Source organism: Lissotriton vulgaris, chromosome 11, assembly GCF_964263255.1.
Source record: "Lissotriton vulgaris chromosome 11, aLisVul1.2, whole genome shotgun sequence".
Taxonomy (NCBI): domain Eukaryota; kingdom Metazoa; phylum Chordata; class Amphibia; order Caudata; family Salamandridae; genus Lissotriton; species Lissotriton vulgaris.
This window is the reverse complement of record NC_141699.1, coordinates 1,085,227,042-1,085,245,974: the sequence shown is the minus strand read 5'-3', so window position 1 is coordinate 1,085,245,974 and position 18,933 is coordinate 1,085,227,042. Positions and strand designations below refer to the sequence as shown.

At 43.8% G+C, this 18,933-nt stretch overlaps 1 protein-coding gene across 24 annotated transcripts in view; it reads left to right on the top strand.

The window, feature by feature from the left end:
* The window catches only part of LRCH3 (leucine rich repeats and calponin homology domain containing 3), a 345,591-nt gene that overhangs the window by 225,152 nt on the left and 101,506 nt on the right, over positions 1 to 18,933 (top strand). For all 24 annotated transcript variants that reach the window (XM_086944592.1, XM_086944588.1, XM_086944587.1 and 21 more), the window contains exon 12: positions 11,815 to 11,866. In XM_086944592.1, the coding sequence (XP_086800718.1) occupies positions 11,815 to 11,866 (52 nt within the window). The remainder of the gene's footprint in view (positions 1 to 11,814; positions 11,867 to 18,933) is intronic.

Below are 18,933 nucleotides of genomic sequence, written 5' to 3'. Positions count from 1 at the left end.
GAGGAATACATGATGTGGCGCACAGGCCGCAAATCGCTGGCCCACATTGTAGACATAGGCAACAACTGAATACTATGAGCAGGGCAATACCTAGGAAGGATAGGACCCTCCATCCCCAGGCTGACAACACGCTCCGGAACCAACCGGACCAAGTCCAGGTGCCTGGATTCTGGTGTATCTGACTTGCAATCTTATGGAGACGTGTAATAGCTCTATACACTGATGGCGCGTTTTCTGGAATGAAAACACAGCAACTTGATCCGATGACTCTACAGGCTCCGCCCCTATCGGCCAGGATGACGTCAAGGACAAGACGATTTTGAAGAACAACAATCCGCATAGCAGACTGCTCCTCTGTTAAGTTGCCTAGGGCGGAAGTAGTTTCATTCACTACTGCTTCGAGGGTTCTGGTTAATTTACGTATCAATTTGCTATTAAAGACAGCACCTAAGTAGGGAAAGAAACCTTTATTGAAGTCTGTGTATTGCTCCCATGCCGTTTCAGTGTAATCTACAATCGGGAGATCTCTCTGGGGTCTGACGTGTACTAGATGGGAGTCCCTATGATAATCAGGAGGGGCTAGGAAAACAGGTGGCAGAAGGAATGCAATGTAACAGGTGCCATCCCAATCTAGAGGTAGGCGTATATATGCGGTATGACCACAAATGAAATAGGAATGACGGGAAGCTCTAAATGTAGACTTGCCTTTATCACTGAATTCGATCACAGTAGTACATTTACTATGACCCAGGTGTACTGAACCATTCTTTCTGACACATAATTCACCTTTGACTGGTAATACTGACATAGCAGGCAGGACTGGTACGGTTTCAGATTCAACATTCAGAATCATAAGGTTAAGTGTAAAGTTACCTAATCCATATACTTCATTTTCTAGATCAGTCCCTGTCCTTTTTGGAAGACCCTCCTTGTCAGGGAAACATACTTTATGCAGAACTGTGTTCAGGTTTCCCCATACCCAGTTGCCCTGGTAAACTACGGACTCAGAATCTAAGGAATTAATCAAACTAAACCATGCACCACAGGAACCATTGTGTGTGAACGGGTACGGAAAGAGGGGCAGAACTCCCTTGTACTTCTGATAGGGAGCGAGTCGGCCACATATCCAACAATTCGTAGCGTTGCTGGTCTGATGAGAATGATGTAACATACTAATGAATGTGTTGTTGCGCAGCGCAAGTCGGTAAGATAACTCGTGCGGGGGCAGTTCACTGAAGGAGTGCTCTGCAGTAACATTGAAAAGAGAATGTGCACGGTTGAAAATAGGGTAGTATATATGTAACAGTATACTTGCAGCAATAATCAAAAGACTTAGAAAGAACATCACAACACAGTGACTACGAAGTGATTTACAATATTCACGTTTCTTGAGCTGTTTCTGTCTATCTCTCTCTCTGTTGGGGTCTAGGGGATACATGTCAGAGACTCGTCTAACCGATTCACCTAGGGGAGGACTTAAACAATTAAACTGTCTGACTTGCTAGACCTCAATTTCAATTTGTATTCTTGAGAAGAAGTTTTCTCGACCAGGGGGAGTTTTGAGTCAGTCTGTGGAGGAGGGCAGGGCTGAGAGTTCAATTCTGGAGGCAGTCCATGAAACTTCTTGATATGACTCGAGTGAAGCCAGCCCTTGCGGCCCTCGACTTTAATCGCTGTCCTGGTGGTCAAAAGTACAAGCTTCGGCGTTTGCCAACGGGGCTCCAGCGGACTTCTCCTGTCGAAATTTCTTATGTAGACAAAATCTCCTGGAACAACTTCATGGGGCTTCACCTCGGTGTTGTCGGGAAAGGCTGCAGCAACCTGTGAACGACATGATTGTAGTGCAGACATCAAGGAAGCAAGGTAATCTGTCAGCATATTACAGTCAACATCGGTAATTTTGCGAGGCAGAGGCGTCCCCCACATATTTGGTGGCCTACCAAAGACCACCTCATACGGGGATAGCCCTGTTCTAGAATGCGCGATAATTCTCATGTAAAAGAGCGCAACTGGCAAAGCTACTATCCAGTCGACACCTTTCTCTCTACAGATTTTGGCAAGACGAATTTTCAGAGTCTGATTATGGCGTTCCACGAGACCTGCTGCCTCGGGATGTCGGACACAATGGAACTTCCATTGGTAACCTAGCAGGAGTGTAACCTGTTTCATAAGCTCGGACGAGAATGGCTGACCGTTATCTGAGTATACGACACGGGGCAAACCATATCTGGGGAAGAATTCACGTACCAACTGCTTGGCAGTGGTCGGAGCAGTGTAATCTGGGACTGGATATGCTTCTGTCCATCGGGAAAGTGCACATACAACTACGAGGACATACTTGAATCCTCGACAACGTTCCATCTGGATATAATCCATCTGGAGGACTTCAAAAGGGTGATCGGGAGGATGAAATCCACCTTGCTCTACGGGAATGCCTTTACCTGGGTTAAACTGACAACAAATCATGCAAGTACGCACTTTCTGTTTGGCTGCTGCTCGTAAATGTTTATTGAACCAGATGTTTTGAATGCTGTCTAACATGGCTTTTTCTCCTAAATGTGCAGGACTGTGTACTGTATTAATGATGACTTGAACCATAGAGTCAGGGAGAAACCATGTGGATTTTCCCTTCGTCATCCATCCTTGATCTGTTTGGATCCCTCCTAGTTCAGTCCATTTCTTGATTTCATCTGGTGTAGCATGTGTCTGTATGTCAATTACATCTAGGGCGGGATCCTTAACTGTCATGCTATGTATCGGTGTCGGGGCTATTGTATTTGTCAAGTCAGTTGTGTGAGTACGAGTCTGAGCTGTATGCTTGGCTGTGCAATCTGCCAGGTCGTTACCCTGTGAAATGGTATCTGTGACTTTCGTATGTGCCTTGCACTTCATGATGGATATGGCTGTAGGCAGATGTATGGCGTCTAATAGAGCTTGAATGAGGGGACCGTGCTGAATTTTGGCTCAGTGAGAGGTCAGATAACCTCTCTCTCGCCAGAGAACACCGAAGTCGTGTACGACTCCGAATGCATAACGTGAATCTGTGTATATGTTAACTCTCTTGTTTCTGGCTTGAATACAGGCTTGTGTCAGAGCGATGAGCTCTGCTGCTTGAGCTGACAGGGTGTCCATACAATTTGTTTCTATAACTTCAGTGTCTGTCGTGACTGCGTAGGCGGCCACTAACTCTCCTGTACTTGTTCTCATGCATGAACCATCCACATAAAGTGTCAGGTCTGGGTCTGGTAATGGAGTGTCTGTTAAGTCTTGTCTGGGTTTCGTCGTAATAGTAATGATTTCAATACAATCATGTGCCAATGGGTCTGTTTCACTTAATGGCAAAAGTGTAGCAGGATTCAATGTATTACAGCGCCTGATTTCTATGTGTGGCTGGAACAATGTCAATTCATAACCTGTCAGTCGTGCTATAGTCAAGTGCTGGGTCTGTGTTCGGTTTAAAAGAACTTCCACAGAGTGTGGAACTTGTACTGTCAGGGGGTGTCCTAACACTATGGAATCACTTTGTCTGATTGCTAGAGTTGTTGCTGCTACTGATTTTAAGCACGCAGGCAGAGCCTGGGCTACTGGATCTAATGTACTAGAAAAGTAAGCACACGGTTTGTGTGAACCCGCTTGTTCTTGGGTCAGTACTGACAATGCAGTACCTTCGCGTTCTGTGACAAAAAGTGTAAAAGGCTTGCTGTAACATGGTGTCGCTAAAACAGGTGCTTGACATAAGGCTCTCTTTAAGTCTTCAAAAGCCTGTGTATGTTCCTGAGTCCAAGGGAGGACAGTCGATGTCGCTGCCTCCTGGGTTGTCAACTGTATGAGTGGCTTTGCTAGAAATGCGTACTGAGGGATCCATTGTCTGCAGTAAGAAGTGAGGCCTAGAAAGGCCCGCACCTCCTTTTGTGTCTTGGGTGGTGTCATGTTTACAATTAACTGAATGCGGTCAGGTGTGAGCTGTCTCCCCCCTTTGGACAGCAAGTGCCCAAGGTACACAACTTGCTGAACACAGAATTGCAGCTTCGAAGGGGACACCTTGTGCCCCTTGTCGGCCAGAAAATGCAAAACCGTCAGTGATGCTTGTTCACATTCAGGTTCGCTTCGGGCGGTGATCAGTAGATCATCGACATACTGAAGCAGGGCGGTGTTTTCAGGCATGTGTATACTGTCAAGTTGTCTTTTCAGTGCTTGGCTATAGATGCTGGGGCTTTCTGTGAATCCTTGAGGTGCGCGTGCAAATTTGAAGCTTCGTCCATTTAAACCGAATCCGAAAAGGTATTGGCTTTCCGGATCTATTGGGACACTAAAGAAGGCGTTCTTGAGGTCAATTACAGTAAAGAACGTCGCTTCGGAATCAATGGCTGTCAATAGAGATGAAATATCTGGGACCACAGGATACTGTGGTACAATGCATTTATTCAATTCTCGTAAATCGATAACTAATCGATAAACTGGGGGCGCATTTGGATCAGTACGTTTAAGAATCGGAATGATAGGAGAATTACATAGATTGGAGTCGGTTTCAACAACCACTCCTTGTGCAATGAGCTCGTCAATGATTTTCAGTAAAGCCACTACAGCATCTGGAGGTAACTTGTATTGTCGAATTCGTGGTAATACTACTCCTGGTCTGAGTGTAACTCGATATGGTGTAATGTGCATACAACCTACATCAGTGGGGCCTTGTGCCCATAAATGTGCAGGGACATTCTGTAACCTGGGATCAATATCTCTCAAAACATAGTGACCCTTAAAGTCACGTAGGAACAGTCTTACTCCTTCCGGAGAACAGCAGATAACAGCTCCTAGAGCTTTCAGTGTCTTTATACCTAACAAGTTTTCTGGACATGATTTTGTTAATAACAAATCTGTAGTACGTGTCAATGGACCAACTGCAAGAGGAAGTGGTTGCGATACTTCATTAACAATAGGCTTTCCTGAAAATCCAAGGGAAACATTCTGTGAGTCTGAGAGGGGTGCCCCTGGAACCTCGTCGTGACTTATAGTTGTCCTGCTTGCCCCTGTATCAATTAAAAACTTTCTGTCTTTCCCTAATACTTGACTATGTACATAAGGACCCTCTTGATCTACAGGAACCTCAATAAGAGGCAAGCCAACCTCCCTCTCTAGGCTGTTTCATGTGTATCGTTGATAATCGGGGTAATCATTTTGTGCATAATGGTACATCTGCTGTGACGTATGTTGTGTTGCGGCAATGGGCTGTGACTGTGGTACTGCTACGGTCTGTACTGTCTGTTGTGAAGCCTGCATAGGCTGTATATTCTGTGGTACTTGTTGTTGGACCTGATCCTGTCTAGGTGGACGGGGTCTCTCTTTAGTTTTACCTGTAGCGATATTGTGTTTCAAGACTGCACAATCGTTTATATAATGACCTGGCTGTTTACAATAGTTGCATGTCCCTTTAACAGGAGCTGCCGAATTACTAGACTGTGTCATACCCTTCTTCTGACTGTCTGCTGGAACTGACTGAGCAACTAGCATTTTCATTTTCGTGTCTTTCATACGTCTTTGTTCGTGTTCATGTTCTTCTCTAATTCTATTCTGGTGGTACTGTAACATTTGTAACATTTGTGAAGGCGTGTTTGCTTGCCATGTACTCTCGACTTTCAGTACTCTGTTCTTAACCTGGGGCAGGGAATTCTCGACTAACTTTGTTACAAAAAGATGTGGATATGACTCGCTACTTGCTTTCAGGCCACTATTAATACCAAAACATTTCTCAAATCGGGAATAAAAATCACTAGTGTCTTCATCAGGTTTCTGTTTGCAGGCTGAGATTGCACCCCAGTCTTCCTTTTTCGTTGATAACAAACGTGGCAATACTTGTACTAACAATCCTGGTAACGCTTTAGTTTTGTCCCCAAGCCCTAGGCCTGGAGTTCGAGTGTTTTCTTCGTTTTCTAATGCAGCCCAATCAATCTTTTGCTCTCCCACCTCCTATTCTTTTTCTTTGAGTTTCTCGTAAATACCGGCAGGCAGTAGTACTTTCAATATTTTCATGATGTCGGGATAGGTATAATCACCCATGAGTAACATGTCTTTTATTTCACGGTGAAAACCTGCTGGATCTTTGTCATGGCTTGACACTAATTTCTTCATTTCCAATAATTCTATTTTAGTTATGGGCGTGTACACGAACACACGTCTAAAAGTATTATCATCATTCCTGACTGGGTGCACTTCTCGTAAGGGATTCTGTCTGTCCATGTAATACATTTTTCTTTCTATGGATGGAGCTGGATCAGACTGTGGACACAGGAAGGCACTATATCTGTGCCGATGTTCTAGAATTACTTTAATTAAATCGGTACCTAGGCCTCTCCATTTATTCATGAGTAGTTCTATTAATATATCAGGTAGGGGGCCAGGATCAGAGTGTTGGCCTTTATACAATATAAGGAGGTGTTGTATCATGTACATACCAGCTAGACGCTGTTCGTCTGGGGAAAGATTTAAAAACGTTTGCGCTAACGCGTCATCATTATATTTATCAGAACTGTCAGCCCATTGTACTGCTGACCTGGCTAATTCTTGTTCATCCATGGAATCGAGTACATGGTACCCCATTCGTTCTAGAAGTATTTTATCAGTAGCCTGAAATAGATGTTAAGGAGTCTTTGGATTTGACATGGCTGCTTGAAAAAGTCTCTTACTTTCTGGACGTACCGGACGTATCGAATTATTAAAACGTCTTCCCTTACCTACATATGCTATTGTTTCTCTAACTGGCAACTGCAATGCACCTGTTGTCGTTTCTGGTTGTTCCTCCTCCTCTGAGGCTTCAATCTTGTCTGAATCTACTTCTCTTTCAGGCTGTCTTCTTTCATGTATTTGTTCTACTGCTTTTCGGATCCTTCGGTACATGTTGTCTATACTATTCTGTTTATCATGTTTTCCGTCTGCTATATTCTGACCCCATTTGTTAAGTGCTTTCATTTCGTCCTGGTCTACACCAGGCCTATCTTGGTCTCTTATCAAGCAGTTTATGAAGAAACGTAATATCATCCTTTGAGTGTCAACTTTCTGGTGTGCCATGGCTTCGCCAATACTTTCAGGACCTTCCCCCGTTTGGACAAAATTATATATTCTGTCTAGATGTTCTACCATTCCTGGCAGTAACATTAAATGATTTGCAACTCGTCGTAAACGTACTGATGATAGCATCATTCTGTCGTCTTTACCGGGTACTGGATCATATCTACAGTCTGTAAGAGGCTCTTTAAGTATGTCATAACTCGCCGTTTGAGGTGTACGTTGTTGTGCTAGATCCCTATAAGTCAATCGATGTGTTTGTGGCGGCGTTTGAAAACCTCCTGTCGCACCTCCTGAGGTGCCAGGTCCAAAAGGGTTAAGTGGGTGAAAGCCAGGAATAATAGGTGCAGGAAAGGCTGGGGGAATAGGTGCAGGATGTGGAACGGGAGGAGGAGTCTGTTGCTGCGGAAGTGGGTGTACATTATCTCGGGGTGGGGTGCCGTCAGCGGGTGGCATGTGTGCCGGCGGAATATTGGTATATTCGGGAGCTACATCATCTAAATAGGAGGAAAGGAATATGTCTTCTGCGGTCTTGTGACGTAATTTAGTCGGGAGCAATGGAGGTGGCAGATCTTTTGGTACTTCCGGGGTGGCCTTAGGTAAACCCTCGGCCAGAAGAGGATACATACCATTCGCAAGAGTATTTCGCTGTCGGTCTACTTGTTCTGCTTTTACTCGTATACCTTCCTCAACTAATACATTTTCCCGGGCTTTGTCTGAATCCTCTCTATTTTTCTATGCTTTTCTGAGTGCTTTCTCTGTGCGTCTATGTGATTCTTTACGCCATAATTCAATGGCATCTTTCTGTGACTGTCTGGCTTTCTTTTTCCATAATGCTTCTTCTACTCTCATAATGCAGTCGGCATCCCATGTCCCCGTAACGGGCCATCTCAGATTCTCTGCTAAATCTTTGGTGTAGTCCACCCATAAATCAAGTAATAATACGGCATCTAGGCCGTGCTTATGGTACATAAAATATCCAGGAGTGTCCCTGGGTGGGATGGGAACAGCTTCCTCGAGTATCCCTTTTCTAGTTTTTATCTGTCTTAGTTTGCTGAATAAAGGCATCTTGAACCTTGCTACTTGATACTTACTCGAACTTGAACACAGTATATACAATCAACACAATAATGAAGATCGAACAATCACTCATACCACGACATTTAAAACATCCCTAAACATTTTGGAAACGAACCACAATAACTAGGATAAAACTAGCTAACTGCATACTGGATATACTGCTAAACAGTACAGATACACCGCTAAAACAGTGCAGACCGGGTCTGTGTACCCAAACCCGTCTTGACCGGCACAAATTAATGCGCTCGTCTAGATGCGTCCCCAGCAACGGTACTCACCGGGAAGCACGGAACGGAAGGCCTCTGAAACTCGACACTGGACTGGACCGGACGGGACTCGACTCGTGACGTAGATACTTCGGAACTTCGGAACCTGGTGGGCCTCTGAATACCTCGGACCTTGCTCTCTCAGCTAGGCTCTGGTCGGGATCCTCCGCACTCCTCACCGCCTCGTCTGGGTGTCGATCGCAGCCTCAGTCACCTCCGTTGGCCTGAGGGAGGTACAGGAAATCCTGCGGGTACGCGTTGTTGTCCGTCACGGCTGTGGCAGGGGACCGGGCCTGCAACGCACCGCCGGCGCGTAAGGTGGGGGAGGGGTCCCTGTTCGGGCGCCAATTATGTGGTAAATTTTAATTACCTATGCTTAATTTATGCGGTAAAGTTCAATAAGAATAACTCAGAAAAAATAAGAGACAGAGTCCGTGGTATCTGAGGTTTTAAAAGGGGTTTTATTCCTTAAAAAGGAATTGGTTCGAACCAGGGATTAAATTCCGTCACCACAAGGGTTCAGGAAGGGAATCACAATACTTTATTGACAGAACATCATATATATAGTGAATGCATTACAGTGGTGATGGATACAGAAGGCGTAACAGCTGAGAGAAAAGAGATAAGGACATATGTGCGTAACAATACGTAATCAGGAGGCGTGCACAAGGGCGTACACAGAGGCGTGCGCTAGAAACGTCACATAGAGGTGTCACAGGTGGGTGGATACATAATGAAATCTTTCAGTGTCAGCAGAAATACATGGCAGAGATGCGTGCGCAGCAGCATGACGTGCGATTGACGTGTAACTGGAGGGTGAAGGGGACTTGACATTTAGCCTTACATGAGGAGACAGAAGTCTGGAGTGTCAGAACAACCTAATCCCAAATCATATCTAATATCTGGTGTTTGAGGAACTGTATTATCTAGAAGAAAGGTCTCTCGGGCAGAGGCTATTCTATACTGACTGCTAGTGCGTGTATATGTGACTACGTGTCTACGTGTGAAGCAAGAGGGGCATGGGCCTACCATGGTAACGGGAGCAATGAATTACTTGCATGGAGACAGAAAGGCCGGGCCCTTTGCTCTGCAGCTGGAAGGATGTTTACCTAAACTACTAGACAGGAATGGATTTTCGAGGAGCGGAGCAGATAACTTGAAGGCTGAATACAGTCTTGGCAGGCAAGCAGGCCGAGCCAGGCACCGTTAGCCGCGCAAGGAGTAAGACAAAGGTCAGGGATACGGATGCCGGTCCAGGCTGTAGCATCCAGAGGCAGAAGGCAGGAAAAGGCTCGATGGCAGAAATCAGGGCCTAACTCGCCAGAGCTGAAAAACGTGAAAGGTGCACCATATAAAGACGGTGGCAAGGCATACTTAGGAACGGAATATTCGACCCATTCATGGTGGATCTGAAAGAGCACATGTTAACGTTGGACGCAAATGTATTTGCGTCTTCATAGCTGGAAGTGGAGGGAACATACATGTACTTGAAGCACATACATGGAGCCGTTGGGGTCTACGATAGGGGACATAATTGACCATAAAAATTCATATTACCTCAAACCTGTGGTCGGTAAGACAGTATAGGCTTTAAAGAATCGGTGCAACAACCATTTAAAAGCAAACCTCAACCCTTAATCACATTCTCATTCTCCTTGTGACTCAAATAATTGCTTAGCATTGGTTGTAGAGCCTGATAAAGACTAATAAGTGATCCATCACCTTTGTGCTTTACCCTCCTGGTAGCAGCTAGAGAACCTTGTGAAATATTGATATTGGTAGCCTAAACAATCCTCTCTTTTTGAGGGGGGAGGGACAGGCATGGATTGGCAAGAGTATGGAAATACCTTTTGTTTCTAGTTACCACAGGTGTACTCCAATTAGGACTACTAATTGCGACTGATGCACTTGCAAAATGGTAATTTCTGTTGTTAATCAACATCACTGAGATGACATTAGGCCATTATCAAGTGTTCATCTAAACTCTGAAGTGCCAACAAGATACCTATGGGTATTTGAGCGCTTTACAAATTTCAAAAATAAATAAATAAACAAGGTTCCCTAGCCCATCAGAGCTTGAGTGCATTGTGCTTTCACCCCTCTTGGACTCCCCAACGTTGTCTGCAGGAACTGTGCACGCAGGCCCCTTCAACTGCAACTGCCCCAGTAAGGAAGAACCTGACCCCTGCACCCGTCGCCCCTAGGCCTTGGAGAAGAGGACCAAAGGTGCCCCCTGTCCCCTAGCATCGCAAGTCCTGAGCCCACTTGCTGGTTTAGCCTGACTGGCTTCCTAGCCAGAGCATGCAGCCTCTTTATACCGAAATCGATCCCCGAAGAAACGCATTGGGCTCCCAAATCTGATTTTCACCTGCATCCGGCCACCCTCGTACTGCTGGTGGTGTACTGTTGGTGCTGCCTTGGACCTTGCCCACCATCCACCTTAACTCCTGGAGATTGGGCCTGGGAGTCGATGTACGGTAGTGGTTTGCAAAACTTGCTTTCCCTTCCATAAGATTACAATGCAGAACTCAGAAATTGCTCTGTGTCCACTTTTTAAAGTGAAAATAATGTATCTTTAAAAACGGACTTACCTGAACGATTTTTCTCTAATGCCTAAACCTATATAAATATACTTGCTATTTTTATAAATTGGTGTGGATTTCCTTCAGTCTGGTTGTCATGTATTAATTAATGTGTGTGTTTGCAAATGTCTTGCACTCTTCTGTGTTAAACCTAAGGCTGCTCTGCCACGCTACACCCAATGGAGCACTTTAAGAATGCCAAGCAAGCAAGCCCCTGTCCACTCATAAGGGAACCCCTGGACAGTTTATCCGGTATATAAACTTATTGATGTATCGCATAAAGAGCCAGCTTCCTACAGTGGGGATACGGTGTTGAGATATGAAGGGCAGGGGGCATTATCAATTCACACACAATTGCAAGTGAAACTAACTAAGTCCGATACATACAACTAGATGGGTGACATATCTGTTCAGTGAAATTTGCCATTCACTTTAGGAAGTATATTGAACTTTTGGTACTTGTATAATGGCATTTTCCTCCAGCTTCCATATGGTCCATCTTTAATATTGACACTTGCTGGAGTGTTAATATGAAGCAAACACCTACTGTTGTACAAGAGATCGGATCTGCTTTCTCTCAATGATGTCTGTGTTGCAATGATGCAGTAGAGTGGTATGCCTAGGAGAACGTATTCAACTTGACTGTCTGAACACTGTACACTTGACTTTGTATTCAGGCCCCGGGCCTTAGATCTTTCTCAAACATAGCTTTAGACCCCCCCAACCAATCATATCACGTTCCCCAGGTAAGACATGGCTTTCTAGTTATATGCTCTTGACAAAAACTAAAAATGATGTTGCTGAAGGAAATGCATTGTGTTTTATAGGGCCCAGGTTGACGCTTCGTACCTGCTGTCGTTGGCGTCCAATTCTAACCAGGTAAGTTGCTCATTCTCTAACTTTCAAGCTCTAGTCCTACACTAAGTGTTCCTTGATATTATGCACTTTAAATATGGTCTGAAATTTGACTTGGTCTGGAATAATTAATGATATTCGGGTCTGTTTTTAGTTGAAATGAAGATGATCTAGTTTACATCATTAAATAATTTTGTCTCTTGCTAAGTTGCTTATACATTTTATCAGTTCCAAATGTTTTTAATTATTAGATAAATAAAAAAATCTGTCATACCGCCTATATTCATAGCTGTGGCTTGCAGTTTATGTAATGCATTGACCTCTGCAAATGGAGTTCAAGAACTACATTTTTCCTCAGTGTTATCACTAGGTAAAGATATAATGGGCTTATGAAACTCTTCATGCAGATTGATGCTAAAAACATTTTTCATTGGGTGCCGAAAAACAATTTTTAAATTGACTGTTTATTTTTAATTCTTTATTTTTACATTGTTTCCTTTTTAACTTCGTGGTCTCACCCTTCAACGCTAATTACTTGCTCGTAAAGTAGAAGACCCTAAGGTTATCTCAGCCTCATTTCTGTTCAATTCAATTTTTTATCAATTATTTATTATGTTTTGGCTCTCAAAAGAGGGCCACATAAAAATTCACAATTATACAAGTAAAGACATGTTACAATCGCAAGAAAAATGACATTCAAACGCATATTTAAATAAAAGTAATATACAATGACAAATCTACAACAGGAAGCATTGACGAACATCTCCAGAAACATATTAATAAATATCTAAAAAACCTTTAAAAAATTTAAAAATATAGAAACAGAACATTTCATTGGGAGGCCGATAAAGTGCTTGCAAAAAGCTGTTCAAATTAGAAATGCCCAGACGAAGACAAATAGGTTTTAACCATTTGAGACGCAATATACGAAGCGCAGGACAGATCAACAGAACATGCGTCCGATCCTGAGTACTCAGGTTACATAGATTGCACATAGGTGAGGAACCATGCCATTTTGATAATAGTAGATTTAAGGGTAAAAGGTCATAGCGTAACAAAAACCATAATCTACGAATACCATGTGGCAAGTTCCATGTAACATAAGGTTGAGCCACTTTAATCGAATAAGAATTAAGGAGATGGTCTACTCCCCTTTTTTCATGAATTATCATCTTATCTGCCTGAAAACACAGTTCCCACGAGGCCTGTTTTAATAGGGCTTTTAACTGAGAGGGAGATTGCAGAAACAAAGAGTTTTCATCTAACTTCAGCAGGGTTACAGCGTTTCTGAAATTCCTTACAATTTGTGAAAACTCCCCAAAATTGCCCAGTAATTCAGTTTTAAGGAGAGCTCTCAACGTCCCCGGTTCGGCTCTAGCCAGGCAAGCCACCCATCTTACCAGGGCACATAAACCCTGTACCCAGCTGCTCCTGAGACCGTAGTCGAGCCTACAAGCGGCCAAAGGACACGCAGTGTTCAGGGAAGATAGAGATCTTAGAAGTTTCCCCTCAATCTTATGACAAAAGTCCCAATATTTCATCTCCATAAGTTCGATGCCATATAGTATTGTTGCAGGAATTTTGGATCTAAATACCTCCAATAAACACGAGAAATGCCTTTTTCCAGTGGCCTGATACAGGGAATTTAGACCTTTGCCATGAGCGAGGGCTTTCCGTGAACTATGCTCGATGTGAGGCCTCTCGCTCAAGTTAGCAGCAATGATTTTCCCCAGAAAAGTATAGGTTTTTACCACCTCCAATTTTTGACCACCGATATACCAACCATAATTTTCCGATCGGCACTTCTTTTTTCCAGCTATGCACATAATTTTACTCTTGAAGATGTTGATCTTCATGCAATGCGCAACAGAAAAATCATGGAGGGCTTGTAGTCGATTTGCAAGGCCTTTGGGGGTCAGATCCAAAATAAGGACGTCATCTGCGTACATCAAACAAGATATTGGTGACCCCCCGATCACCGGAGCAATACCTTCACTAGCAGACAAGGCAACAGGCAGATCAACCGTATACAAGGAGAACAAAAGGGGGGCCAATAAGCAGCCTTGTTTTAGGCCATTCAGGGACGGAATGCGATGGGACAGCCCCTTTTCACCCCCTTGCAAAACACTGCACCAGGTCTCTGAATGGAGCGTGCGGACAAGCTCCAATAAGTAGGATGGGACACCAAGCTCTGCCAACTTTCTCCACAGCGTTCTACGATCTACTTTATCGAACGCTGTGGAGAAATCAATAAAAGCCGCATAGACGACCCCCCCTCTCACCTGCACATATTTATCAGTTACTACCTGGAGAGTGGTAAGATTGTCTAAAGTACCATGCCCCCTACGGAAACCAGTTTGTTCACGAGGCAGGATGTTGTTCTCCTCGACCCAATCGGAAAGAAAACTTAAAAGGCATTTCGCAAAAACCTTTCCGATAGTCGAGGAGGGCGACCAATCGATAATTACTGGGACAGTCCCTAGTTCCCTTCTTAAAAATAGGGACCAAAATACTTCCCCTCCAGGAGGCAGGAACCGTGTTTGACATGATACAGGCTTTAAACAGTGGATACAGAATTTTGCTCCACGTTAAGGGATCCTGTTTTAGGACTGTCATAGGGAGTTCATCGGGACCCATTGCACCAGAGGAACGCATGTTCCTTATGGCTATTTCAATTGATTCTTCAGTAGGGTAGATAATGCATTCCTCAGGCGTTGTAGCTAGAACAATATCCTCCCCGAATACGCCATTCCCGGCATAGAGGTCCCGAATATATCTGATCCAAACCTCTTCAGCTATAGGGATGGGGCGGGGGCTTGTTCTAGTACCGCAACCCCTCCCAATTATCGCCCAAAAATCTCTAATCCTACCATGGACAACTGATTCCCTTAAGTTGATCCAGACTGTATCTTCGTTCTCCTTTTTTATTTTCGCCTTTAATCTACATCTCTTTCTTTTTAACCTAGAGATTTCTTTTTCGCGTTCCATAACTCTATCTAGATATTGCTCACGGACTAATTTATTTATTTCTTTATTCAAGATGCGTATTGCACTAGGCACAACTGCCCCTTTTCTAGGGCGAGAGGTCTTTTTTACATCTGAAATGATATTCTGCAAAAGCTTTTCGAAATTAACTATTTCCAAACCACACCACTCATTAAGTTCTAGTAAAGTCTTACATAGTTTGTCATGGACCCCATTGATGGCAGAGGGATTCCAAAAACATCTTCCCGAAGAAGCATGAAAAGCTACATCACTGCCATTAAGGGCCCATGGCACAGAGGGTGTTGGGCTTAAGGAAATAGTTATGAGCATAATACAGTGATCGCTCAGAGAAGTTGGGATTATCTTGAGATCCTGAATACAGGAGAACAAACCATAATCCGATATTGCCTAATCAAGAATGGAGGACCCGAAAGGGGACTTATGTGTAAATTTAGCAGGCACATCAGACGGGAGTCTCAGTCGACTGCCGCAAGTTCTTCTAGCAGAATCTTCCCTCTTTTGTTAGTCACTATTTTATCTGGGAAGAGGGATTGGGGTACAAAATGCGCTTCTTCTTTGGGTTTATTACTGAACAGCTTCAAACTAGTGTTGGAAATTTTGCAATTCAAATCTCCTACTAGGATAACTTCCAGAGGAGATGGTACATTTTTAATTTGGCCAATATATCGAACAACCTGCTTCAATATAAGATTAAAACGCTCTTCAGGAGGAATGTACACATTAATAATTACAACGGAAGACTTTTTTAGGTTACCCAAGAGGCTTGCTATTGTTATAGCTTGAAAAAGATTACTAGGGTCAATGTAATGGGCAAAGCTCCACTGCAGATTATTAGATAATAAACAGGCAATTCCCCCCCTAGCGTGACCTTTCTTGGAAGGGGCGGCAGGAACTTCCAGTACATAGAAATCTTTTACAACGTCTAACACATTAATACACCACGTTTCCTGGATGCAGATCACATTCGCTCCCAAAGAAAATAAAAGGTCAAATTTCTCTGGGCCATTATGAATCCCTGCCGCATTCCAAGAAATAATTTTCAAAGGGGTGTTAAAGATGGTGAAACAATTTGGGATTATCTGTGATCTTAGTAGATAAAGCACTATGCAGCCAAATCCACCGATTATTATCCTCTATTGAGGAGGAATTCTGGATTAGTGGGAGTGGCTTAACCTGGGAGACCGAACGTTTCCCATTAGAGACCCAGATCTTCAGGTCTCTAAGTGGAGAGGCTGTCCCATTTTGATTATCACCCTTAAATTTTAACCCATGTACCGGGTAAATGTTACCCGAGCTAAAGATAGGAAGAACGTCAATGCCGGTACGTTGGAAATTCTCTGCTTGCTGCAATATCAAATTCACAATAATTGTGGAGTAAAATTTAACCCTTACGCCTGAGACCTTGTCTCCACCAAACAAAGAAACTAATTCAATGTCCCTAGATTGAATGGGGTGAAGACTTTCCATCTCACTAAAACGTTTAAGCAGCCATGTTCTATTTAAGGGTAAGTCAGCATCGAATAGTGGTACAAAGTCTAGCACGCGAGTGTCCACGTAAGCCTTTAAGTTTTTTGGCTGGAGGGAGGGCAGAGGGCGATCTCCAACCTCAGGTGCCAGGGAAAAAGGAGAGGCCAGAGGATTAAGTGGCACAAGTTGGTGTGCATCAGAGGCTCTTGTCGCCACCGATACAGTAATGTTAGGGGCCGGGCCCTCCTTTTGTAATAAATCTTCCACAGCCGTTGGTGAACCACATTCACTGCCCACCTTTAAAGACATAGAAGATTGCTCTGCGACACTTTCTTCCTTCTCAGACAAGACTATAGAGTTTTGGAAGATTATTTGTCGTTGTCTTTTCTTCCTGTATTTGCGGATCGGTTTCCTTTTATTCCATTTTTTACCTTCACTTCTTGTTTAGCTTCAGATCGTTCTTTTTTATTTTCCGACACGAAAATTGGAAATAGATCTTGGACCACTTTGGAGCCAGATATAGATTTATTTTCATCCTCAATCTCGAGAACAGAGTTCATTACACAGTTGGGAACAGCAGTCGAAGCCAAAACTGGAATATGCATTTCATGCTCAATTACTGCAGCTTTTGTACCGGAATTTACTATAGGCTCATTTATTTTCCCCTTAGGATAACAAGATTCAGCTTTAGGGGAAGGAACATTCATTGTTTCAGATGTTTTTTGAAGTAATGTCTTCAGTATTTGGGTAACTGAATCCAGGATACAATCCGAGCTGCCTACAAATTTCCCCAAAAGAAACAGTATAGAGGCTAATAATTGTTCCAGAGCGATTAAGGATTCCGATATAGGTTTATTACCAGCTTCAACTGTAGGACAAATCTCAGATAGATTGAGATCCGGACTCCTAGAGGCGTTTAGCAGGTCAGACATGTCCTGTCCATTTAACGAGGGAGTACTGCTATAGAGCATTAGCCCAGATGGAGTAGCACCCCCGGATGGCTTATTGGGTTCTAAAGCCTCCAAACTGGCTGCATCAACATAACGGCCGCATAGTTCAAGATCAATAGATAGAGATGAAGCTTCACCACCTAACCTATCATTCACAGCAGGAGTTTGAGGCATGATGGGTTGGTTCTCCAATTTACCTTCTGTAACAGGAGCACCAAGCTTACTCTCCCCCTTTCCTTCAAGCTGGACAAGACAGGAATTCACCAACGCTGCTGTTTGCGCTGGCACGGACATCAAGACTGGTAACATAGAGTTAGTGATGAAGAAATATTAGCTGGAGTAGAGGCATAAGAAGGTCCACGCTTTCTTTGCCATCAATATCACAACCCAAAAAATAGATATTTCATGATGCCTCTCTTTGGCAGCTGCTTCCTAGGATGCCAATCCCATGCATTACGGGACAATGTCGCTGAAAGTGTGCCTGCCGTCCTGGAGGAGTTCAGGGCCAGTTTGTCCCTGACCATTCCAGGCGGTCAACATGCAGTGGAGTAGGTCATCTGCTCTAGACTCAACACCACTGACTACTTGGGTAGGGCAATAAGTACTACTGGGGTTTCAGGTGACATTCAGGCATCATAAATGGACATGTCATTTGAGGGCTCTTGTATCTTTAAAGACAGGACAGACTCTACCTTGGAGCGCTTCAAAGAAAACAGCCACAGCCCACTCCCATGCAGCAGTATTCTTTACCAGTCAGGTTTGCCCTTTTTGGAGTTTCGGAAGGGACTTGGTTTGAAGACTACCCCAAATTCCACCTCCACAGCAACAGACCCTCTCATGCCTTATAAGGCTGGGGTCAGCAATCCAGTCGACAAATTCCAAGCCCTCAGGGATAGCTTATTCTCAGACCCCACGTCTGCCACCATATCATTTTAGCTTTCACTCTGCAGCACATGGCTATCATGTTGGAAGCAGGATAAGGTATTACCTCTACTGGTGAGTCCTTCAGTCAGTCCAACAAAGATATGCCCTACCATTCCTCCCTGACAAGCTGCATATTCCATCTACATCACAGCGGATATTGGAGATCCATTTATCCATTTTGCAGTAGTAAGTCCCGGCTCTTTTGGACAAAAGAACCGTAGTTGAGGGTTCCTGCATCGGAAACTGGGACTGGATGTTACTACTGTTACTTCTAGTTCCGAAAAAAAACAGAATCCTGCATCCTATTTTAGATCTTCCTGCCTCAGTTTCTTCTTGATAAAGGACAAATTAAAGACACTATCATTTACCCATGTTCTGTGTGCCCTGGTACCAGAAGACTGGATGGTTGCACTGAATCTGCAAGGTGCCGATTTTTACATTCACATCCTGAAGTCCACATATGTTATCTGCGGTTGATGGTGGGCCAGGAGCCTTCTCTGTTTTCCATGTTGTCCTCCAGCCTTTCTAGCGACCCTTGGATGTTCATGGAAGTGACGGCGAGGGTTGTAGCACATCTATGGAGGTTGATGATACCATTCTTCCCCTACCTTGACCATTGGCTGTTGAAGGTGGGCTTACCACAGTCAGTTGTAGACCACATCTAGATGATGGCGAAACTCCTAACATCTTTGAAGGATCAACTTGTGGAAGTCACACCTAACTTCTTTGCTTAAGTTACAGTTC